The following is a 24,786-nucleotide window of genomic DNA, read 5'->3' on the forward strand; positions in this document are numbered from 1 at the left end:
AATTGTAATTTTATTGGGTTTGCACAGAACACTTAATCTTCTAAAGGACCCTCACTTAAGGTGAGGAATCAGGAGTCAAACTGTAGAACTAAAACTTGACATCAGTTTAGTGTTTCATTGGTGTTACAGGTTTCTTCTGGTAAGTATAGGTTTGTTTATTTTTCTGACTGCCTAGATTTTTGTTTTAGCCATTTTAAGTCAGATTTTTAACTTCAGAAATTTTCTTGCTGAAAGATGAGCTGGAGTTGAGTTTCAGATGATGATGTAGGTTCCGTTGAGAATGTTTTGGTTGTAACACACTTACAATAGGAATACTTAACAGTATAAGATAGTGCCTCAAGGGCTTTTGTCTTTTTAGCAATTGCAACTATATGCATGAGCCTACTTTTCAGGATGCATCAGTATTACTAGGATTGCATAGACTTGTCCAGGGGGAAAAAGAAAGCTTTGTTGCTAATCAGTGTTTAGGTGTCCTAATTTAAGTACTATTGAAAAACCTTGGATATACTTTCTAGTTCAAAATTGTGTATTTTGCTACTCTAATCATTGCAATGGGAAAGTGATGGCCATGGGACAATTCTGTAGGCTTGTTGTGCCTGTGTAGCACAGAAAATTTGGGAAAGAGAGATAAGAATGTTGATAGAAAATGTTAGGTTTTAAGAAGCATTTTCAAGGTCAGAATTACTGTTAACTATTACTATCTTCATTTGTATGAAATGAAACAAATCTAGAGAATATATAAGAAATTAAGAGGAGGGAGTGCACCATATAGCAAGCAAGAGAAAAAGTTGATGCCAAATTTGGCAGAACAAGATCTATAAACAAAAAACTTGGTTTACTGTTCACCTCTCCCCTTGCCTATATCCCCTCTATGGCAAGCAAAACTGGATAAATTTCTGAACAGATGTCCCAACTCCACCTTAGAAAACTCACCTGTGAGACTTGTTCCAAGAGATGCTGTCACTAGAAACTTTTGTATATAGTTGATTATACTTGCAATCATCCTGAGACAAGAATTGGATTAGATTGGTTACTTGTACAAAAACAGCATAAAGATAGAAATGATAAAAGTTAGAACTGAAACTGTAAAAAGTTACCTCTGTTGAACGGTTACATCTTGTTGCTCATACCTGGCCTTGGGTGGAGAGCTCCAGCTCTGATTGAAGAGCCTGAGACTTGACTTGTGGCCCTAATACACAAACAGCAAGGTGAGATCTTAGGATGAAGGCTGAGTCCAACCAGTTTGACACTGAAGTGACAAGCTACGTTAAATGTAGAAAACAAGCTCTCGTTTGCCTTAGGATCCTGTCTGAAAATAAGGAATGAAACTAGTTTTAAATGCTAGCAACAGGTATTAAGCTTCTTAAAAACAATTTTTTTCAGGGAAAGATTACTCAGTATTTTTCAACTCTTGCAGAATTTACATTCATGGAAAGATTGTGCCGCGTATGCCTCAGGTGTGGGAGTTGAATTGACATGATTTCCTATGAACTTAATGTTTGAACAGGCTTTTTATCCTAGGATTGTTTTTTTAACAGGTTCCATTGCACAAACAATATTTTGATAGTATTTAAGGCAGTGGTGCAAACACCTTTTACATAGGAAGATTGTAGATCTGGAAATGTGTTTCTGATGTGTTTTGAAAGCCAAAACCAAGATAAATATATTAAGGAGAAATTAAGGAAGATATAAACTTGTATCTTGGTAGTCCAAGTTGAAGTTTATGGTATTTGACACACAAAACATTTCAGTTTTCATAATTCACATATAACTTAAAATGTCTCTCTTTAAAAAAAAAAGTGGAGCCTGTAGGACAGAAAAGTCATCCACTTTTCAACCCCCCAGAAGACTCATTTTGGAAGGAACCTGATTCTTCTAAAGCCATTTTTCTAAAATTCTTAAGATGTTTGAATCTAAACTTGTTCATATTTCTGGGGCTCTGGAGCTCAAAAAAATGGGTTTAGATTTTAGCATTTTAGTAACACATAATGAAAGTAAGGATGTGTAATAATGACCTGGCAGTAAGCTGCAGTGCTTAGTTTATGTGTTGTAACTCTCTTACACATGAGTTTTAAAGAACCATTAGTGCTTTAAGAAGCTTAGCAGCTGCTTCAGATCTCTTAAAGCTTGGGATTTACCACTCATGTAAACCTCAGTCTCCTAAATTAGTTGCCTTAAACTTAACTAAAAAGAGTTGAGAGTGCAATATTTTTGTGATAGTGGAGAGCCTTTTCCTTGTATCATTTTGAGATGTGACTTTGGCCATCAGTCCCCAACTCCTATACTCAAACATGCAGGTAATAGATGTAGCCAGTTTAGTGCTTGGAGTTTTATTTGGGGTGTTCTAATGCCCAATTTTTAACTTAGTACTATTAATCGTACTACATGTACATGATTACAAGACAATAAAAATACATTGTTCCCCTAACTACTGTTGAAGTGACATTTATCTTAACTAGTCCTTATTAACCTTGATAATAAAAAGTAAATCCTTAAGAATTAATTTGGAAACGACCTACTGGACTGGTTGGTTGTAGTGTGTGTCCTTGAGTGTGTTGCAATAGAAAAAATTAAAAACTATGACCTTAACATTAATTTTAAATTACAAGCTTATACATTTGAACAGGTAGTAACCTAATTTTTAAATTCTGCTAATCTTGGTGGTCACAGTAGTGACTTTCAACCATGGAAATAGGTGGACCTTAGAATATAGCTTTAGGTAGGAGGGTAATGGCTAACTAAGATAAACACTTAAGTGAGAGTATATACATACATACGTGTATATACTTTCACATCCTAGCCGATCAGAGATTCAGGTGATAGGTTACGGTTTAGTTTGCCCGAGGAATTTAGTCCATGAGGAATAGTAAACTGAAAATAGGTAGAAATATTACTCAAAAGGTTAACCTAGAATACTCAAAAAGGTAACACCTGTACATGGTGTGATCAGGTTGAAAATGTGCTGTCCACGTGAGAAGCTGAATAAGTACTGTTTGACATGTAGACAGTTGGTAGTTTCCCTTGTGATTGTGGGTCCAATATTATGGGAGTGAATGTTGCAGGTAACTGTTAGGCCAGGACGTCTGTAATCTCTGGTTAGATGAGTTATTGGGACAAGAACTTAATCATGTACTTAATGTAGTCAATTCTAGTTACTTAGGAATATTCTAATTTTTTTCTCCTTACACTAGGAATCAACATAAACTTGGATCTTGACAAGGAACAGGGGTTTTGCTTTTAAATAAAACGGGATTTGTTGGTATGAGAAACAGTTGAAAGTGATAGCATAACAGTCCAGGCAGATGGATATGGGAAGGTTCAGGTTCAGTTCCTTAAATGTTTGAGTTAAAATCAGCACTCCACCAGTGGCACAGCAGTTACTGCTGCAAATGTTCAGTTCACCTTGGGGATCTGCACAAGTGGACACTGTAGGGACGACAGGCTTGGAAGGCTAGCATCGAGTTTGGAACCTGTAAACACCGAACTGCTTGTTGCATGTTCTTCCTGCCAGTCCTCTGATACTCCCATTACATGATCTTACAGGAAGTAAAAATTAGTTTTGGCTAGTAAAATATTTTACACTTGCCAAGCACTTGAGAAGCATTGCCACAAATTAGCATTAGCCAAAAAATCTTTTAAAAATAAAAGCAATCAAGAACTTTGAGATATAGGCACTGTAGACAGCTTGCATGGCATGAAATCTTCAAAGTATTCAGGCATACATAGAATGAGAACAGTTGAAGCTTACTTGAATGACAGGATAATCTTTTACCTTAGCTGTTATTAAGGTACCCTTTTAGTTGTAGTTAAGGGAGATGGGAGAGTCATGGTCAAGAAAAACAGAAGATTCCAACTTACTGTTTTTTGGTGGTTTTTTTTTTTAAAAATAAAGCAAATGATAATGTGCTGATTTAAGTTTCATCTCCTTTTCCTTAGTCTGTCCATGTGAATGTGCTGTGTGGAAGAGTAAAAGGGCCCAAGTAAATGTGTTCCAGTGATTCCAATAGGTATTCCAAATTAATTGCTGCTTGTACGTTTAACACTTGTTATATTGGGCTTCCAGGGTCTCACCTTAACTAGAACTCTTAAAAAGACAGGAAAGGGAGAAATTAGTAACTAGGTGGGTAGATCTGTCTATAATTAGAAGGAAAAAAAAGTTCTAATAGCTCCTTTGTATACCTGAAATGTGAAGCATATTTAGTAGAATGTTAGTTGGTGGTCCTCTTGCAGAGATTAGAGGCAGTACATGCAAATAGAGCCAAGTCATTTTGAGATTATCTCATTCTAATGGTTCAGATTCCTTCTGTTTAATGTTTTGTATGTTTCAACACCCTACTTGTAGTTTAAATACTTAAAGTATTCTAATGCAAAGAGATGCCTATGTCCTTGGGTTCCCACAATCCTGCAACTATGGTAAATGCACAAATAAGCAGCTTATAAAAACTTCGAAAACCATCTTTTGGATGATGAGGTGGTGAACATTTATATCAAAAGTCCATTAAACCAGGAATTGAAATCTAAGGCAAGGACTTTGATTATGCTAGTTCAGAAGCATGTATGAAACTAGGAAGAAATTTCCCTCACTACATACTTCAGAATGTGTTTTGGTGAGATGAGAGGACTGGGGTGCTATACTGACGGGAAATAAAAAGATCAGGATTTCCTCAAATACAGTTTTATTCTGTCAATCTCTTAATGGCTTTTGAAGAGCAGACAGGGTAAAAGGTAAAATTCACAACCCTTCCTTTATTGGAGGAAAAAACCATAAAAACTAGGAAAATGTTTTTAAAGGAGGCTTAGAATTTAGATAGCAAAACACATTTCATTTCACAAGACTTGTCCTCGGGGCCTAAGGAGGAAGACATTTTAATAAAAATTGACCCTGTAGGAAACCAGTTTGTGTTGATTTGAATATCCTAAGGGTGGGCCATAAAATAGGTGTTTCCTAACCTACAGAACTCTGGAAGTTATTCTTAGAAAAAAGGTGGAACAGATAACTGCCCATGTGAACATTAGTGAACAACAGAAATCTTTGACTTTATAATATAGTCAGTGGTAGTTTTCTCAAGATAAAAATACAAATACTTGCAAAGTCTATAATCTCTAGAAAATGTGAATGCAGTGGTCGAAAAGACTCATAAAATGTTTGCAACACTGATCAGTAGCGCCTACATTATAAACTTTGAAATGTAATACTCTGAAAAATACTGTGTAAGATAATTTGTCCCTAAAGCGTCTCTTTTCAGAGAAAATTCATGTATTGAACTTAATGCACACACACAAAAATATCCTGTGTAAGATATCAGTATCTGGGTGGTAGAAGATAGCGCTGACCTGATTTGATGACCAATGGACCGTATTTTTAAGATGCTTCCAAAAGATTTTATTCTAGAGGACCATTAAAAACTACAATTAAAACAATCATTGTACTTTTTCTACTTTCCTCATTAAGGTATTCTGCTCTCCCACAGTCATGTACCTTACATGACTTAAGGGGTGCCTTAATCCCCATCCACCAGATTTTTACCTAGGAATAGAAGGATTCAAACCCTATTTGATACCTAGCATTTTGCTGAAAAGTGTGCATAAACAGGAATCCTGAATTTATTATATAGACCTCCTCGCATTATAAAAGTGAAGCAAAGGGAAACCAGCGATGGAGTAGAGGTACGTAGCCTGGAGAGATGCTTGCAAATAATGGTACTAGGGATAGTCAAATTTGTTGGCAAACTTGCTCAATATAAATCACAAGTCCAGAGAAAAGCTAGTTAATTTTAAAAACCCTGAGGTTCTTTTATTGAAAGGTAAAACAAGGCAAAAGGAGGGGTGGGGGAAGATGGGGACTGCATAAAGCACTTAAAGATAGTAGGTATGATAGATGAGCCACGAAAAGTTTTAAACCTACTAATGACGACAATTCTATTTTAATCAGCTATTTAGCTGGTACCTACTGCTATATCACGTAGTGTGAAAAATCGGATTTAATGGAATAATGAAGCAGTGCAGCTGAAACCTTCATGTGGGCCTGGAAGGTAGGTTATTCTTTCAGCTTAAGTGTGAAAAGCATGTAAGCTTCTGGATGAGAGGGATTAGTGAATGTTTAATAATTCAACTGACAACTGCTTTATGCCAGACACTATTGGGAATGTAAAGATAAAAATTGACAGGGTTCTTAGCTATAGTCCGTGACCAGTGGAAGTGTCTACCACTACTGGTGTAACAGAGGAAACAAACTAATACGAGAGCCTAAATGAGATGATGATGAACCTAATTGTAGAAGTTGGTGAGCAACAGGATGTTACAGAGAGGAAATAGGAGAAGGGCACTCTTAAGTGAAATGAAGAAGTGAGCAGAGGTGAGTTCATGGTGAGCCAGAGGCACACTGGCAGTAGGATTGGCAGGATTTACCAGCTTGAAGTTGGATGGCGAGGAGAAGATTGGACTACAGGAACCAGAAGTGGAAGTGTCAGGGTCAACTTGGAGGCCCTATTCAAAGTGTCCAGTAGCAGTGTGTGATACAGGCCTAGGGCGTGTTACATGATCCAGTAATTCATTTTGTATCATCCTAGTAGTTCAAGAAGAAAACGTGCTAATACTGTAAATTTATGAAATGACATAAGTAATCCAAGTAAGTATTTAAACCTGTGTTTTTATCCAGGTCTCCAGTTTGTGCAGTCTTCTGTGAAAATGAACTAACCTTGTTACTGGTGAAAGCCTTGGAAATTTTTGCCAGCCGAGAGATTTGTCTCTTAACTTGGGGTAAGATTTAATAATAGTGTGCTAGAGCTGGAAGGGGTTTAGTTACTTAATCCATTGGCCTGATTTTATATGTTACATGTTATTAAAATATGATCAGTTCTCATCAGTTTCCCACCTACCCTGCCCTTTAGAACAAATGGCTGTCACATCATGGAATTGTTCACATAGTTACTCAGGTCAATTTGAATAATGTAGACTGCACTGAGCTTTGATTTATGCCAGTAACAGGAGGCAGGTGATCTTGTGAAACTTAGTTCTCCATTCAGTGTCCAAGGTTCTCCCTGTGGTGGTGGCCAGATAATTAAGATCAATAAAGATCAGAACAGTGGTCCCCAACTTCTTTGGCACCAGGGACTGGTTTCGTGGAAGTCAACTGTTCACCTGCTGTGTGGCCCAGTTCCTAACAGGCCATGAACCAGTGTCGATCCTGGGGTTGGGGATCCCAGATTTTGTGTACATGTGTCACTCATGATCCAGACGGCACTTGATAAACCATAAACACTTGTGTACCCTAAGCCGTAAGAAGGTGGGCACAGGAGGGAAAATGGTACCTTTCTCATGAACTGGAGCAAGCCCTACCTCCTAAAAAGAGGCACGACGTAAGTCTCAAGACATCTCTTCCTTTCTCTATTTAGTTAACCATGATAATAGGCCCGTAACAATAATGCTGTAATTCTATCTACCAGTGTTCATTCCTTAACCAGGAAGGCCTCTAAGCTTGTGTTTTAATGTTGATATTTACTAAAACCAAAAATGGATGAATGAATGAGTGAATGCTTTGGGCTTAGTTGGGTGTTGGGTGCTTTTTTTTAAATGGCAGCCAATTTATTATTATAAATGTCTTTACATAATGGAACAACAACATATGTTTAATTTTGCAATTCTTTTTCCTTTGCACCACACAAGTTTCAGAAGATATTTTTGTGCATGCCATGTACAAGTTTAAATTCTCCTTAAAAATAAAAACCCTGCATACTTCCAAGAAATATTTAGAGCAGCTAAAAATCACATTTCCTTTCTGAGAGATAACTCACCTGTTAAAATGGGAGAATACAGTCAAGCAATGGGTACATTTTAAAAGCAACAATTGGAAAGCGATGATCCATTAGTTTTAAGTCTGATATAACATCACTGACTTTAGAGACCAGAAAGTGTCCCTTCATTTTTAACAGGGTACAGGAATACAGTTGGGACTTCTGTTTTTAAGGCAAGTTTTAACATCCAACTGAGATTTTATTTCTTGAGACATCAGGTGTACTCTCTACTCACTATAAGGAAACACTTTCTAAACAAGTTAAACACGAGGATTATTTGAAGTGAGTCCATCATGCTATCCTGACAGTAGATACAGGGCCAGAATAAGTTTGTAAATACTGACACGTGTAAAAAAGATGGCAGCTTACACATACTTTTACACATTTACTTGATTGAAAGCCATTTTATGGTACATAAAATGTTCTCTGTAGTTCATCTCAGCTTTGTTCACAATGAGTGACTTGTGTCTGGGTTTTCTATGCTCAAGACTGCTCAGCTGCTGCTGCTGCCGCCGCCGTTGGTTTGTTTTCTTGCAGGATCAAGGTGGGTACTTTCGTATAAAATCTTGTTTTTAATTCCTTCTCTGGCAAGTCTTTCCTGGATTCTTAGCTTTGCATAATTATACCTACAGTGGAACCTAGTAAGGAGAACGTGAATAAATTACCAATATAACATACCTATGGGAACTAATTTGAAATTTTTAAAAGCTTACAGATGACTGTCAGTGGTATATACCATAGGCAGGGATGAAGTGAGCATTAGGATAAAAGATTGAGGCTTTCCTAAATGAAGTATAAACCCTGACATGGCATTAATGCAGTGTCTGATGTCACATTCATCTGTTCATTTGAAAAATGACACAAAACACATGTGTGTATATATAGATATCTAAAAGATTAAAGCCAGTCCAGCAATATCATTTTGTAAGAGAATCTTAAGTAAGGGTGGGAATCTCTCAGTGGGAGATTGCTGAGTATAGCATGTGCTTTGGAATTAGATTAACCTGTTAAAATCTTCTTGAATACTTAACACTCATACCAGCATCCTAAAGTCACCACGATAAATCCTCCTACTCCAACGTCACATGATCTTCTAATTCTGCCTGTCGAAAGGAATCATGAACACTATAATCGTGACTGTGATACTTCATCTAGAACAAAACTGTAAACACATGGAGAAATGTTTTTTATACATGAAGAAAAATAGATATACTCACTAGTTAACAAAAAATGTCCAAGGCCAGCCACAACAGATCCTAATGAGCCATATAATACCGAATCCCGTGCACAGGGAATGTTTTCAACATCTAAAATTCCTAGGAGTTTAAAGGGCTAGGAAAAATTAAAAATTACATTGCGTTAAAGAATATTTTACTTCAGGGTGGTTTGGCAAAGATTAAAAACAAACCATCCTGCTTTGGTATCTAATATGAATGAATCTAAAATGGAAACCTTGAGAATTTGACCACAAAGTACTAAGTAGTAAATTAAACCTGAAGAGATACGGGATCATGCTTATGTCATAATTTGTTAATCAGCTGGTTTGGAGATAGGGGCATACATTATTTCATGAGCTCTTTGAATCTCTCTCTGGAATCTCTTGGGGATTTGGCTATCACTGAAGGTAAATGGCAGCATAATTACAATTTGAGAAACAGATGGGAAAGTGAAATTGTTCTAACCATGTTACTTATAATATTTAGTATACTGTTTTAAATTCCTTTAAGGATGACTGCAGATTTTATCTGTGTTAAGTAGTAACAGCATTTCAGTTTTGTTTATAATAATAAATATTTTGACAAGTCCCTTGTCTGTTTCCTTACCTGTGATACGAAGTTGCACTTGATTTATTTGTTGAAGTACATAGTAACCACATCTAGATGTGATGGAAAAAAGTGGAAATCTAAGAGGGTTGGATTTTAGTCTCAGCTCTGCCACTAACTTCTGTAACCTGTAGGATATATTTTTTTATTTGGCCTGCAGCCTGTAATGAAGGGGTTTGGCTAGGTGATAATTTCTTTCAAGTCTAAAATGATTTTTAAATTCTTCATACAGTCTGCATTGGATTTATGGATTTGTTCTCCCTCTTTGAAAAATACTGCCACTTTAAGAGTGACATTTTCAACCTGATGTCTTGTCATTCTCACTGTGTATATTGGGGTTGGGGGGGGGGCAGACATTTTTTAAAGTCACACTTAATGTTTTGCTGCAGCACTCTCCTATTCATTTGGGGGAAATTTTTTTTTCAGTAATGTAACTTTTAAAAAGGAAGTCACTTGCCCATTCTTAGGAATGAGATGATACCTAGATGGTAATACACTATAAGGGAAAAAGAAGACTGGATTGGAAGGAATAGGGAAAGGACAGTGAAGGGCAAGTTAGATTCAAGGTTGAAACATAAAGGTATTATTGACTGTGTTTGCTTTGGCTAAAGCTTCTGCAGAAAAGACAATGTGACTTGGTTTCTAATAAAGCAAAAGATATACACTCTCAGAAAACTGTCTTTTTTCTTTCGTCTCTGCCTGTCCCCCGCCGCAACACGTTTGAATGTAGCAGGTGCTTCTTAAAGTTGGTGGACCCCAGTGGCAGGTTCTTCAGTACAAATCTTTGTATACAAGAGGTTGGGATTTAACTTTTCATTTAATTTAGCAACAAAAAGAAGATTGTTCCTTACCTTCAGGTCAAGAGCCCAGTGGAATTTATGGGCCCAGAGGGGAGGGTGTGAACTGTTCTGAAGGTAGGCCATTGCCCTGGGTGGGAAAAGGGTGCTAGAAAGACTGAGGTTGGGGGTGGTGGTTTTTAATGTCTTGGAAGTGAGACCAGCAGCTTCTATCACAGGAGAATGTTAAGATGGCTTTCCCATTTAAGCAGAGAATGAAAGGAACCATTAAGTGTTAGCCACAGCATGCCAGACACTGCTTATCCCCACCAAGACAGCACAAGCTCTATCAAGGCATCTGGACCTTTTCATTTGGATTCTCCTCCATTATGGAGTCTAGTGTAACCCCAGGATACACCAGAATGTGCCAGCTTTTGGTGAGGGGGGCACTTGGATAAAATGATCAAGTGCAGTTCTTTGCCAGGTGTGTAAACTTGCTGGACATCTGAAAGGGTGCTATTTAAGTCAACTAGGTAACTGCCTGAGCTTTTTCAGAGATTTTCGAGTCCCACCCTTAGACTCTGACTCATGGGCATTTATGTTTAGGAAACTGACCACACCCCCACCCCAAACCACCAGATTGGGAGAAACACTGCTTTGGAGACTTAAGTAAATTTTTGAAATTGCAAATTGTAGAATAATCCAGCTTGCTTTGAAAGATAAACATCTTGTTAAGTGTTACCTTCTAAAACCAATACATGGTTTCAGATGCCAAGGATGGTCCTGCTAAACATGTATCACCTCCAACAAAAACGGCCTCGGTGGGGGTCAGCGGCGCCAAGGTTGAGAAGCCAGTGCTGGTGCACTTACCCAGAGGCGCTAAGGGGTCATGGGCACCAAGCTCTACTCCTCGTTTTTAATTCTCTCAGCCTTTGTGATATTTCTGAAACAAGCTCAGGGTTTAAGTAGAAGCCTCATAAGTGGTGGCAGAGTGGAAGTCAGTCTGACCCTGAAAGCCTGTCATTTTCATTGGAGCATTTAACCCTTTCAAGGTTCACATAGAAGGATTAACAGAACTAAGGACATAACTGTAGATCTGCATGTGTGTTTAATCACGTCAGTCGCATGGACCGCAGCCTGCCAGACTTCTCCATGGGATTCTCCAGGCAAGAATACCAGAGTTGGGTGGGGTGCCATGCCGTGCTCTCCAGGGAATTTTCTTAGGTCTACCTGCAGGCGGGTTCTTTACCACTAATGCCACCCTGACTCAAAACTGGCTAAGGATATACTAAGATTTTTTTTCCCCTTTCCTAGTAAGAGAATTGTCACAGCCTCCTGATAAATCTGAAAGACTAGTGATGGCTTAAAAGCAAATATAGAATACTGTAATAAAAGTCTTGAGTTTATACAATATGATAGTATCTGAACTGTGAGTCTCAGAAATGGAAGGAATCGAAGCCTGAAGTCCTTCTGAAGTAGTTCTTGTAATGTTCAAGGCATTTAGCATTCCTCTTACTTCCTAGTGAAGTGAAGTCAGTCATGTCCGACTCTTTACAACCCCATGGACTGTAGCCTACCATGCTCCTCCGTCCATGCCGTTTCCTTCGCCAGAGGATCTTCCCAAACCAGGGATCGAACCTAGGTCTCCCACATTGTTGGCAGATGCTTTACCATCTGAGCCACCAGGGAAGTCCGAAGTAGTCTGCAAACTTAAGGTTCACCTGCTATTAACAAGTTAAAGCCTTTAGACATACAAAGTGATTATATTTTATATTTTAGGGTAAATTAATATTTTAAGGTTAGATTTAAAAGGGCAGCTTTACCAGCATACCTTGATGGAATTAGGAAAGCTCAAGAAGAAATGTCTAAACCAGAATGCCAATTTAATGATTTATAGAGAATAAGTCAAATTAAAGCTGCTTCATTTTCCACTGTTACATGTATCTGCTCCATCAGTGCTCATTTGCTTTTTATTTCCAAGGAGGAGCTGGCCCTACTATTTAAAACTAGTCCTCACTGTGCAGCTGATTACTCTTAAGGATTTTGCTGCTAATGGTTATCCCTTACTTTAATTGCATTATTTGTTTTTCCTCTATTTAATAATTTCCAGTCTAGAAATATACAAATCACCCTCTCAGCATCCTGTTCCCCCAAGCCACTATTCCATTTTTCTGCTCTTTACTGCAAAACTCAGTTAACAATATGTGCTCCTCTTCACTTACAAACCTACCCTGCTTTTAACGCAGTTCAACAAGACATCCCCTACTCTCCACTGAAAGGGCACCACTGAGGTCTTCTAAAAGACCCATTTTGCTAAATCCATCGTACTTTACATCTCTGCACATGTAGCACAGATAATCATTTGACTTTGGAACATGTTTCAATTAAAATACAATGTTAAAAAATTTTTTCTTTCATTGAATTTTATTTTCAATGGGTTAAACCACCATCATGACCCTAAAATGACAGCAGTTACCTCCTATCAAAGGTGAACAATCATATATACCAGGGATAAAAAGGCCCATTGAAGATCCCGGTGTCTTCACAAAGCCATCTAGAATTTTGTGTTTGAAGTTAGATGCCTCTTGAAATACTCAAGTGTCAAATAAGGGTACCTTTTTTTCTACTAAAGCATATTCCAAATGGCATGTGAGACACGAAAAACAGAAAAGGCACCAAGACAAAGTGATAATTAATATGTAAGCAATTTATCCAACGTTTGTTCATAACCATTGATCTAGGGCAAATTTATTTTTAAAATTTTATTTTTTGGTTGAGCTACGTCACATGTGGGATCTTAGCTCCCCAATCAGGAACTGCACCCCACACCCCACGAACCCCGCAATGGAAGCTGGAGGGAAGTGTCCCATCTAGGGCAAATTTAGATGGAAAATTCCCCAGAGCAGCAAGAAAACTGAAGAAGCAATCAAAATTTTCAAGCTGAGCAGATCTCCTAGATCTACAGATTTGGTGCAGTGTGGCAGAGTAGGTCTTCCATAAATATTTGTGACTCTAATTGATCCAACGTTAATCTCTGGTTTTCGATGTATAGAATTTTTTCTTTCTGTGTATTTTTATGAGCATTTAATCTGCATTGAGGATATAAAAATTGGATTCCTGCTCTTAAGGAAGACAAGACATAAATTCCAGTATAATGCTGTAATGATAACAGCTATGTACAAGGTGTCAGGGAGATGAGGACAGAAGCACCTCAGCTACCTTTGGGGAGTCAGGAAGCCCTTGCCAGAGATAGCCCTGTTGAGCTTTAATACACTTGGAGAGGAAAGCATGAGAAGAATCACAGAGACTGAACAGTTAAAGAGTTAGCTGAGGAGCTTTATACGCTTCCCGGGTGGCACTGGGGGTAAAGAACCCGACTGCCAATGCAGGCGACCTGAGACTCGGGTTCCATCCCTGGGAGGAGGGCATGGCAACCCACTCCATTACATCACAGATCGAGAAATTCGAATTTACCCTGAAAGCAATGGGCTGCTACGGCTGAGTTTTAAGCAGATGTAAAATGATCCATTTTACAGGGTAGCCCACAAAGACAACTGTGGATGATGGGCTGAGATGGCAAAGCAGGACACGAATGCCAGCCAGCGAAGCTGTTGGTTGCATATAATAATGCAAACTCCACGTGGTTGACTGAAAACTAGTTAACGGGAAAAAAAATCGCAAATCTTTTCATATGATCCTTCTGCTCTGGATATAAATTCACTAGAATATAGCAAAGTTTTCATTTCTCAGCATGTGCCCATTCCTCCATGTTAAATGTTGTGATGTATACAGCCTTAGCCCCTGTCCTCAGGGAACTTTAAAATCACTCTTTATTAGCCAATTACAATATGAGGCGCCTCTCAGCAAAATTTTCTTTCCACAGGGACGAGTCTTAGGGCCTGCAGTAAGTTACCTGTATCGGTCCCCTCATCCTCCTAGTTTGGGTCACTTGAATCGTGTCACGGTAAAAACGGGCTGTGCGACTGCAGAGAAGCTAATGACATGTGCTCCTAATCCAGGGTCTCCCAGCTTCAGAGACTGTGTCCTCACCCGCCACCCGCCCGTACCCAACTCGCCCCCACGCTCGCCCGCGTACCCCGCCGCCCCTCGCCCGTCTTCCCCGAATTACCTTCCCCTTCCCGGGTTCCCCGGGCTCCGGCGCAGCCGCCATGGGGACTGTCAGCGCCGCTGCCCCGCCCCGCCGCCGACGGCCGCCGTGGGCGGACGCCCGCACCGCCCCGCCCCGCGCCTGCGTCCTCGCTGTCCGCCATTTTAGGGAACGTTTCCCAGTCTCATAGGCGGCAACACCGGCTTTGCCGGCTACCTCGGGGGCGGCCGCCATTTCCTTTGTTTAGTTGAACCGATCACGTCTTCACCGGGGCTTTCCCCAGGTTGAAGGCTTGGAGAAGAGGCGAAGGAGGGCTAAGGAAGCAACCATGCACCCGCGCTCTTGGCACTTGAGGCTGCGCCTTTTCCCGCCCTTGCCCCTCCGTCTCCAACCGCCATTTCTAACCGTCGTCCGCGCGCGTGCTCTCGCTCGCGTGCTTGGACGCCGGGCGCGTGCGGCGGGGGCGGGCGGGGCCGCGCGGAGGAGCCGTGCGCGCCGCCGCCGCTTTGTCCTGCGAACGGGAACCCCCCACCCTCCCCAGCCCACGGCCCGGAAGTCGGCCCGTCCTGGCGTGCGGCTCGCGTCCCCTTGATGTCCTTTGTCCTCCCGCCCCGGGACGAGCCCTGGGCGGCCCTGGCAGCTCCACCCAGCCCCGGCCTCCAGCAGAGTGTGGTCTCGCGCCCACATCCCCTCCTCTCGCTTTGGTTTCATCCGGGAGTTGCTTTAAAATAGCGCCGCTCCTTTCGCTTGAAGGAGACTGAGGACAAAATGGAGGGAGCATCTCGTCAGCGAGGATGCGTCAAGACGTTTGTGCCCGGCGTGCAGGCTGGGGAAGGCGGGCGGGGTGAAGTGGAAAAAGGCCTGCGACACGTATTTTTGAATGTTAGGTAGTGACTGCGACGAAACCTGAAATCTGCATTTTAGCGGCAGCGGTCGTCTGATGCAAGATAGGGCTTGCCCGCTTACTCAGCACTCTAAATAAGTACAATGCAAATCCTTTCCCCGTATTTTTTCCTGTGCACCGTAAGGAAAATGTCCTTATCAAAACCTCATGCCTCCTCTTTTATCTACCTGTATATTTTAAAATATATTCCTGGGAAGATGTTCAAGCTTTCGCGTGTATATTATTATTGTGCATAGTCATGCTGCAGTGCACAGAGTAATTGCTGCATAAGGTTCGCGATGATTGTTTGCTATCATCTGTCATTAGTTGAGCGTTTTCTTTCTCTTTACACTTTAGTGATCGTTTAATACCTTTCTACAATCCCAGTAAAACACTTGGTTTATGACTCGTGTGTGTGTGTTTTAAATAAGGAACTTCGGGGGAAATTAAGCTGCTTTAACATACTGCTTTAATATTAGTTAGGAAATAGAATAAATGTCACCCTGCCCATGATATCCTGCCAGTTTGGGGTTCTTAGCTGAAAATCCTTGCTAACTATGCTTTGAAATCTTGGTCTGAAAGGTAGTATTTGAGGCAGTAATAGTCTATTAAAAGTGGAGAAATGGCAAACCACTCCAGTATTCTTGCCTGGAGAACTCCATAGACAGAGGAGCCTGGAGGGCTGTATTCCATTGGGTCGCAAAGAGCAGGACAACTGAGCGACTAACACACAGTCCATAAAGGAGTGAGGAATTATTTTGAACTAATTCATAGTTGTGTCCTAAAGGAAGGAGACCTGGAAAAGTACCAGAGCCATCCTATTTTATTTTTTATTGAGACTTCGAAAAATTGCTAGGGTAAAATTAGGGTCCATTTCATTTATCTTTGCAGTATTTTCATATATCATTTCTTTATATTAAAATTTTAAATTTCACAAATGACATAATACATGTTTTTTTAATTTTCATATAAAGTGAAAAGTAAATGTCTTTTTTTCACTTTCATCCCTTTTTTCTTCCCTATTTAAGGTAAACACAAGTAACAGTTTAATACATTTGTTTCCAAAGTGTTTTCTTTTTTCTTGTTAATTAAAACAACCCTGGAATATAGAGTAAAAAGTAAAAATCTCTCTGTATCAGACCTACCCTCATACTTGTGTGTTTATATATGGCGCACACACACTTACATAAATGTCTATGCTTTACATAATTTTAGCATTTAATACTATGCATTGAAAATTTTTTCATGTAAGGATCTATGGACTTATTCATTTTAAAGGCTGCTCAGCAATCCTTTAATTAGTTTCCTTCTGATTGACCTAGCCTTCCAGTACTGTTGCCAGTTTACATTCCCCATTAACAGTGTATGAGAGTGCTTGTTTCCTCACAACATGTATTTATTCATATTTAAAAAATTTTGGGTGGCCTGGATCTTCCTCGTGGCTTTGGCTCCTCTAGTTGCAAACTGCAGACTTAGTTACCCTGGGGTGTGTAGGATCGTATTTTCCCAGCCAAGAGTCAAACCCCAGTACCCTGCATTAGAAGGTGGTTTCTTAACCACTGGACCACTGGGAAAGCTGTCCTCACGTTTCTAACACTGCATATTATCATATTTGAAATTTTTTGTCTATCTGATGAGTGAAATACGTTTTGTTTCTTAAGATTTATTTACTTATTTTTGTCTGTGGTGGGTCTTTGTTGCTGCAAGTGGGCTTTCTCTAGTTTCCTCAAGCAGGGGCTACTCCTCATTGTGGTTCTCCGGCTTCTCATTGCAGTGGCTTTTCTTGTTGTGGAACCTAAGCTTAGCAGTGTGCCCCCCACTGCCCCTCCCCTGCTGCCCCCCCCCGCCCCGCCAGCCTTGGTTGCTCCAAGGCATGTGGGGTCTTCCCAGACCAGGGATCACACTGGTATCACAATAGCTTGCATTGCAAGTCAGATTCTTAACCACTGGACCATCAAAGAAGCTGGAAAAATGGTGTCTTAATTGCTTTAAGCTTTCCTGATTACTAGTATGGTTGAGTATTCTTTCAAATGTTTATTGGTCATTCTTTTCCCAAAAATCTATTTGTCAATTTTTTATGGATTTTTTTCATTTTAACTTTTAATTTATTATTATTATGGAGTCCAATATGCCAATGTTTTCTTTTATGGCTTTTGGTCTTGTGTCTTACTGAGGCCTTGCTTAAGGCCTTCTTGACTCCCAGTTAAAAAAAAAATTCTCATAATTTTGAAAATCATCATATACTCTCTCATTAATAATTTTGATTATATCTTTTCTTATTTCTTTTTTTTTTAATTTCTTAACTTTACAATATTGTATTGGTTTTGCCATATATCAGCATGAATCTGCCACAGGTATACACGTGTTCCCCATCCTGAGCCCTCCTCCCTCCTTCCTCCCCGTACCATCCCTCTGGGTCGTCCCAGTGCACCAGCCCCAAGCAACCAGTATCGTGCATCGAACCTGGACTGGCGACTCGTTTCATATATGATATTATACGTATTCAATGCCATTCTCCCAAATCATCCCACCCTCTCCCTCTCCCACAGAGTCCAAAAGACTGTTCTATACATCAGTGTCTCTTTTGCTGTCTCGTACACAGGGTTATTGTTACCATCTTTCTAAATTTCATATATATGCGTTAGGATACTGTATTGGTGTTTTTCTTTCTGGCTTACTTCACTCTGTATAATAGGCTCCAGTTTCATCCACCTTGTTAGAACTGATTCAAATGTATTCTTTTTAATGGCTGAGTAATACTCATTCGTGTATATGTACCACAGCTTTCTTATCCATTCATCTGCTGATGGACATCTAGGTTGCTGCCACGTCCTGGCTGTTATAAACAGTGCTGTGATGAATGTTGGGGTACATGTGTCTCTTTCAATTCTGGTTTCCTCAGTGTGTATGCCCAGCAGTGGGATTGCTGGATCATAAGGCAGTTCTATTTCCAGTTTTTTAAGGAATCTCCATACTGTTCTCCATAGTGGCTGTACTAGTTTGCAGTCCCACCAACAGTGTAAGAGGGTTCCCTTTTCTCCACACCCTCTCCAGCATTTATTGCTTGTAGACTTTTGGATCACAGCCATTCTGACTGGCGTGAAATGGTACCTCATAGTGGTTTTGATTTGCATTTCTCTGATAATGAGTGATGTTGAGCATCTTTTCATGTGTTTGTTAGCCATCTGTATGTCTTCTTTGGAGAAATGTCTAGTTCTTTGGCCCATTTTTTGATTGGGTCATTTATTTTTCTGGAGTTGAGCTGTAGGAGTTGCTTGTATATTTTTGAGATTAGTTGTTTGTCAGTTGCTTCATTTGCTATTATTTTCTCCCATTCTGAAGGCTGTCTTTTCACCTTGCTTATAATTTCCTTTGTTGTGCAGAAGCTTTTAAGTTTAATTAGGTCCCATTTGTTTATTTTTGCTTTTATTTCCAATATTCTGGGAGGTGGGTCAAACCAACTTTTGGTATTATTGACCAAGGCAAGTTTGTAAATTTCATTTTATATTTTACACTTTTTTTTCATACTAATGAAGTATCTATTTTGAGGTCTTTTGTCTAGCTTTTTGAATTGACTGCTTAAATTCATGTATTCTCCATCTTTCTTGGTTTCTAACAAATGTATTCCAGGCTATAGAATTTCCTCTGAGAATCATTTTATCATGTGTTGTCAACAGAGTTTTGACAGGTAATGTTTCTATGACCATTCTTCTCTAAATTTTCTATACTTTCAGTTTTTCTTTCTTTCCAAGTGCATATATTTGGATATGCTTTTGGTATTATATTTTAGGTGGCTCATGTAGTTCTACTTTGGGAGAACTTTGGGGGAATTTTTCAATTTTTGTGTATGTGTGTGTATTACCTAAGAGATCATTTTGTACATGTTCCATAGGCTTTTGAAAAGAATATGCATTCTCTACCTTAGAATTGTTAAGCTTATTTATTATAATAGTAAAATGTATACTCTATAACATATATAAAATGTTTAAACTATATGATAATAGCATTAAACTTCTTATTTGCCATTCAGCCATCTATTTGTATGGTAAGAGTTATTTCGTTGCAGGCAACAGACTGACTGTGGTTAGCTTAAAACAAGAAAGAAATTTATTGGGAAGATGTGGAGAAGCTCACTGAATTGATAAAAAGTTGGAGTCTGGTCTTAAGGACAACATCCAGGACGGTTCCAGGGGTTGTGATAGCAGGAACTAAAAGAATGACTTTCTAGGATGACAGTGAAAACCTGTTCAGTCTTACTTCTACTGTGCTTTGCTTTTCAACCGTGCTGTCTGTAAGACTCTCTTGTTTGTCTGGTCATGGATGCAGATGTCCTGAATGCGGTGGTGGTTTAGCATAGTGGGGCCAGAAAAACTCTCCTTTAAGGGTTCTTTCCCTCTCTCGGTGGCTGCAATCCCCTGGCACACTGCCCAGACTGCCTGCTTTCATTCTCTCATCTAGGAGAGAGTGTTTGGAGTCAGTAATCCCATGCTAGATCTATAGTTATCTGTAGGCAGCGGGAGGGGGAGGGCTGAAATGGTTACATCATTTTAGGAATTTGGGTGGGTTGTGCTGGAAAACTCGCTTTTTGAGGTTCTCTTCTAAGCTTGTGTGGGGTCATTTTGTAATCAGGAATATTGTGTTTAATAATGAGTTTGGTCCCCACTGTCTGTATCATTGGGAAGTTCCTAACTGTCCTGGTCGACTGATGGTACACCCTCCTGTCTTTCCAAAGGAAGTGTCAATTTATTTTTATTTTTACATTGCTTTTTTCATTTCAGTGGGTTTTGGAGAAAGGGGTGGTAAAAAGAAAAATGGGCTCAGTCAACCCTATGTAACCAGCAGTCTGAATTTTCCCGCTCTTCTTCCCTATTTCCGTGTGTCTTTGCATGTGTGTACTTGAGCGTGTGCTTCAGCGAAATGGTACTATAGCAACTGATAGGAAAATCAGTTGTTTTCCACCACATTTCTCTCCATTCTGGAGGTCTGCACCCCACAGGCAGTGACTTTTATCTTTTCTGGCTCTTTCTTCTGGTAGTTTACTTTTGCATTTCTAAGTAAAAATACTCATTCTCCTATTTCTTATTTTTTCAATTTTAGGCATTATCTATTGATAATAAAAATGTATCCTTCTTTTCTACTCCTTTCCCCTTTCCTCATTCTCTCAATATGGTTGTGTCGCACTTCCAAAAGCTAAATAAACATTCAGTATGTACATTATTATGGCAATGCAAGTGGTCATAGCTGAATCATGTGGGATACTATAATTTCATTTCATTCTTATAAAATTTTTGATTTTTCCTGGAGTTAATAACTGCTGTGTTTGTTTGCTTAATTTTGTTGAAGCTAGCTCTTGTTGATCCTTCCTTCCTTTTCTTTTTCATAAGAGATTATCTAAAATTTAGTATATAATACTCATTTGGTTGATAGGACATTTGGCTCTTGGGACAATTGCGTATTACATGCTCTTCCCTACAGCCCCCTTTACTGGTTGTTAAGAGTCAATTATACACATTTCTTGCCAACTCTTTGTTCAGTGACTTCATCCTGGTTACTTGAATTTTGCTATAGTGGAGCATTTATGCCACAGAAGTCAACAAGTGCTACAGATCAGAGCTTCTTTCTTCCATTTTTTCTACCTTCCCCCTTCTCAAACAGGTAGTTTATCAATATGCCACTGAATGCACCTCTCATGAATTTTTCTCTCAAAATTTTTCTAAAGAGTTGTAAAAATCCCCACAATATAGTAAAAAAATTGTATAATCTGCATGTCATTTTATTTTAAAAGGCATCTTTCCTGGAGCTTGTCTCCTCTTGGTTCAGTCTGTAATGGTTGCTTGCTAAGACTGATTCCCAAATACCATCCTGGGGGTTCTCATCATCTCATGCCTACTTGGAAATCATCTGCTTCCTCAATATGTAATCTTCCTCTTTCCTGGCTTATTCCCTCATTTCCGAGCAGTATATACTCCACTGGCTTCCTGGAAAAAGCTTGCATCAGTTCAGTTCAGTTCAGTTCAGTCGCTCAGTCGTGTCCGACTCTTTGCGACCCCATGAATCACAGCACGCCAGACCTCCCTGTCCATCACCAACTCCTAGAGTTCACTCAGACTCATGTGCATCAGTCGGTGATGCCATCCAGCCATCTCATCCTCTGTCTCCCCTTCTCCTCCTGCCCCCAATCCCTCCCAGCATCAGGGTCTTTTCCAATGAGTCAACTTTTCGCATGAGGTGGCCAAAGTATTGGAGTTTCAGCCTCAGCATCAGTCCTTCCAATGAACAGCCAGGATGTAAATATTTTGAGATCATCATGCCTATGCATATTTTTTTCTTCTGACAGCCTTGATATTTGGTTAAAGTGGCATTTCTAAAATTATTCCCCCTCCTAGAAATAAAGCAAACGCTGATATAATCATAATGTCATTGTCATGCCTAAGAAAGTTAGATAACTTTATAATTCATCCAGAAGGTACTACACATTCAAAGTTCCCCTTCAGTTCAGTTCAGTCACTCAGTCATGTCCAACTCTTTGTGACCCCATGGACTGCAGCACATCAGGCCTCCCTGTCCATCACCAACTTCTGGAATTTACTCAAACTCATGTCCATTGAGTCGGTGATGCCATCCAACCATCTCATCCTCTGTCATCCCTTTCTCCTCCTGCCTTCAATCTTTCCCAGCATCAAGGTCTTTTCAAACGAGTCAGCTCTTCGCATCAGATGGCCAAAATATTGGAGTTTCAGCTTCAACATTAGTCCTTCCAGTGCATATTCTGGACTGATTTCTTTTAGGATGGACTGGTTGGATCTCTTTGCAGTCCAAGGGACTCTCAAGAGTCTTTTCCAACATCACAGTTCAAAAGTATCAATTCTTCTGTGCTCAGCTTTCCTTATAGTCCAACTCTCACATCCATACATGACTACTGGAAAAACCATGCTGCTGCTGCTAAGTCACTTCAGTCGTGTCAGACTCTGTGTGACCCCATAGACGGCAGCCCACCAGGCTCCCTCGTCCCTGGGATTCTCCAGGCAAGAACACTGGAGTGGGTTGCCATTGCCTTCTCCAATGCATGAAAGCGAAAAGTGAAAGTGAAGTTGCTCAGTCATGTCTGACTCTTAGTGACCCCATGGACTGCAGCCCACCAGGCTCCTCCATCCATGGGATTTTCCAGGCAAAGTACAGGAGTGGGGTGCCATTGCCTTCTCCCATAGCCTTGACTAAACGGAACTTCCCTAATTGCACATTGTTTTTAAACAAGGATCCAACACTACATTTAGTTATTGTATCTCTGAAGGAGATGAGAATACCAGACCACCCAACCTGTCTCTTGAGAAACCTGTATGCAGGTCAGGAAGCAACAGTTAGAACTGGACGTGGAACATCAGACTGGTTCCAAATAGGAAAAAGAGTACATCAAGGCTGTATATTATCACCCTGCTTATTAACTTATATGCAGAGTACATCATGAGAAACGCTGGGCTGGAAGAAGCACAAGCTGGAATCAAGATTGCTGGGAGAAATATCAATAACCTCAGATATGCAGATGACATCACCCTTATGGCCGAAAGTGAAGAACGAAAGAGTTTCTTGATGAAAGTGAAAGAGGAGAGTGAAAAAGTTGTCTTAAAGCTCAACATTCAGAAAACTAAGATCATGGCATCTGGTCCCATCACTTCATGGCAAATAGATGGGGAAACAGTGGCTGACTTTGTTTTTTTGGGCTCCAAAATCACTGCAGATGGTGATTGCAACCATGAAATTAAAAGATGCTTAGTCCTTGGAAGGAAAGTTATGACCAACCTAGACAGCGTATTAAAAAGCAGAGACATTACTTTGCCAACAAAGGTCTGTCTAGTCAAGGCTATGGTTTTTCCAGTAGTCATATATGGATGTGAGAGTTGGACTATAAGGAAAGCTGAGCACAGAAGAATTGATGCTTTTGAACTGTGATGTTGGAGAAGACTCTTGAGAGTCCCTTGGACTGCAAGGAGATCCAACCAGTCCATCCTAAAGGAGATCAGTCCTGGGTGTTCATTGGAAGGACTGATGTTGAAGCTGAAACTCCAATATTTTTGTCACCTGATGCAAAGAGCTGACTCATTTGAAAAGACCCTGATGCTGGGAAAGATTGAAGGGAGGAGGAGAAAGGGATGACAGAGGATGAGATGGCTGGATGGCATCACCGACTCTATGGACATGAGTTTGAGTGAGCTCCGGGAGTTGGCAATGGACAGGGAGGCCTGGTGGGCTGCAGTTCATGGGGCCGCAAAGAGTCGGATACAACTGAGAGACTGAACTGAACTGAACTGAACTGAATCTCTCTTATTCTAGGACAGTCTTCCTGTTTTAGGTCTTTTATGACATTTACTTTTTAGAAAATCTAAAATCTACAGTTATTTTGTAGACTGTTCCACATTCTGGATTGTCTCTTGGTGTCATTTAATTGTCTATCCCCTTTGTTTTCTATAAAACAGAAGTTTAGTCTAAGGCTGCATGGTTCATGTGGCTATTCAGCACCCAAAATGAGGAACTGGATTTAAAATTTAACTTGAATTAATTTGAATTTAAACTTAAAAGCTCATATTTAATTTCACTATTGGAAAAATTTTGAAAGAGAGCAGAACCCCCCGACCCTTGTCCTCTGCCTGCCTATTGTCTGTGGAAAAACTTTAGCCAAAGAATAAGTTTAACCAGAGAAGCAAGAAAATGCAGAAGCAAATGGAAAACTATTAAAGGAGATCAAATAATAATAATGTAGTCATTAAATATAATTAAGTTCCTTTAGTTTCTTCTCAGGGGCTAGAGATAATATTCTGAGGTATATCATGTGACCTGTGTTTTATATACTGAAACCTCCACCTGGTGGAGAAGTTAACTACATGATGGCCAGACTGTAGCCATGACATAAGCTGCCACAGTTCTGAGAACTGGCTTCATGGAAATGGAAACAAGCTGACCCTAAAGCTGAAGATTAACTGTGCTTAAAACAATCAAGAGATAATGAGGGTCAGACGACCGAGGGCCAATTTCAAAATGACTGTCAGAGCTGACTGTGCTGTTTCTTCATGTAGCCCCCTCCCTCAATCTAGAAAGGCTCTTGCCCATTGGGGAGTTGGCCTTTGGACAGGCCTCAGCTCTCCCCTGACCCCTAGTTACCAACATCCAAAATAAAGCAAACTTTTCATCAACCTGGCCTCTAATGGCTTTAGAGCAGCAAGTTGCTGGACTCCACTTTTGGTTAAATTTTAAGTAGGTTTGGAACAACTTGAGTATGCAGATCTACTTCTTCAACTGTAAATTTTATGAAACCTAAATAAATATATATCAAGTATTTCCAATGAAAATTTAGTATCTGAATTGAAATGTGCATGAAGTATAAAAATACACACTGAATTTTGAATAATGT

The 24,786-nt window shown here is 39.9% G+C and overlaps 1 protein-coding gene across 2 annotated transcripts; it reads right to left on the minus strand.

Moving 5' to 3' along the window:
- Positions 1-8,165: 8,165 nt before the first annotated feature.
- LOC129652955 (cytochrome c oxidase assembly protein COX20, mitochondrial) lies at positions 8,166-15,017 on the minus strand. Of its 2 annotated transcripts, none has more exons than XM_055582091.1 (4): positions 14,522-14,671; positions 9,011-9,125; positions 8,833-8,896; positions 8,166-8,431 (listed from the first exon to the last, which is right to left on the minus strand). In XM_055582091.1, exons 1-4 carry the CDS (start codon positions 14,561-14,563, stop codon positions 8,287-8,289), a joined length of 366 nt encoding a protein of 121 aa, XP_055438066.1. In that variant the 5' UTR covers positions 14,564-14,671; the 3' UTR covers positions 8,166-8,286. The 2 variants fall into 2 exon arrangements, with proteins under 2 accessions (XP_055438066.1, XP_055438067.1); XM_055582092.1 differs by having other exon boundaries at positions 8,299-8,431; positions 8,798-8,896; positions 14,522-15,017.
- Between the last annotated feature and the right edge of the window lie 9,769 nt (positions 15,018-24,786).

Source organism: Bubalus kerabau, chromosome 5, assembly GCF_029407905.1.
Source record: "Bubalus kerabau isolate K-KA32 ecotype Philippines breed swamp buffalo chromosome 5, PCC_UOA_SB_1v2, whole genome shotgun sequence".
NCBI lineage: Eukaryota > Metazoa > Chordata > Mammalia > Artiodactyla > Bovidae > Bubalus > Bubalus kerabau.

Coding starts and splice junctions, on each gene's coding strand:
- LOC129652955 (XM_055582092.1), bottom strand. CDS start 14,734: ATGGCGGCCGCCCCCGAGGTAGCCGGCAAAGCCGGTGTTGCCGCCTAT. Junction 9,126..14,521: donor GGGAACCCGGGAAGGGGAAG/GTAATTCGGGGA, acceptor AATTTTTCCTAG/CCCTTTAAACTCCTAGGAAT. Junction 8,897..9,010: donor TGGACATTTTTTGTTAACTA/GTGAGTATATCT, acceptor TCCTTTCGACAG/GCAGAATTAGAAGATCATGT.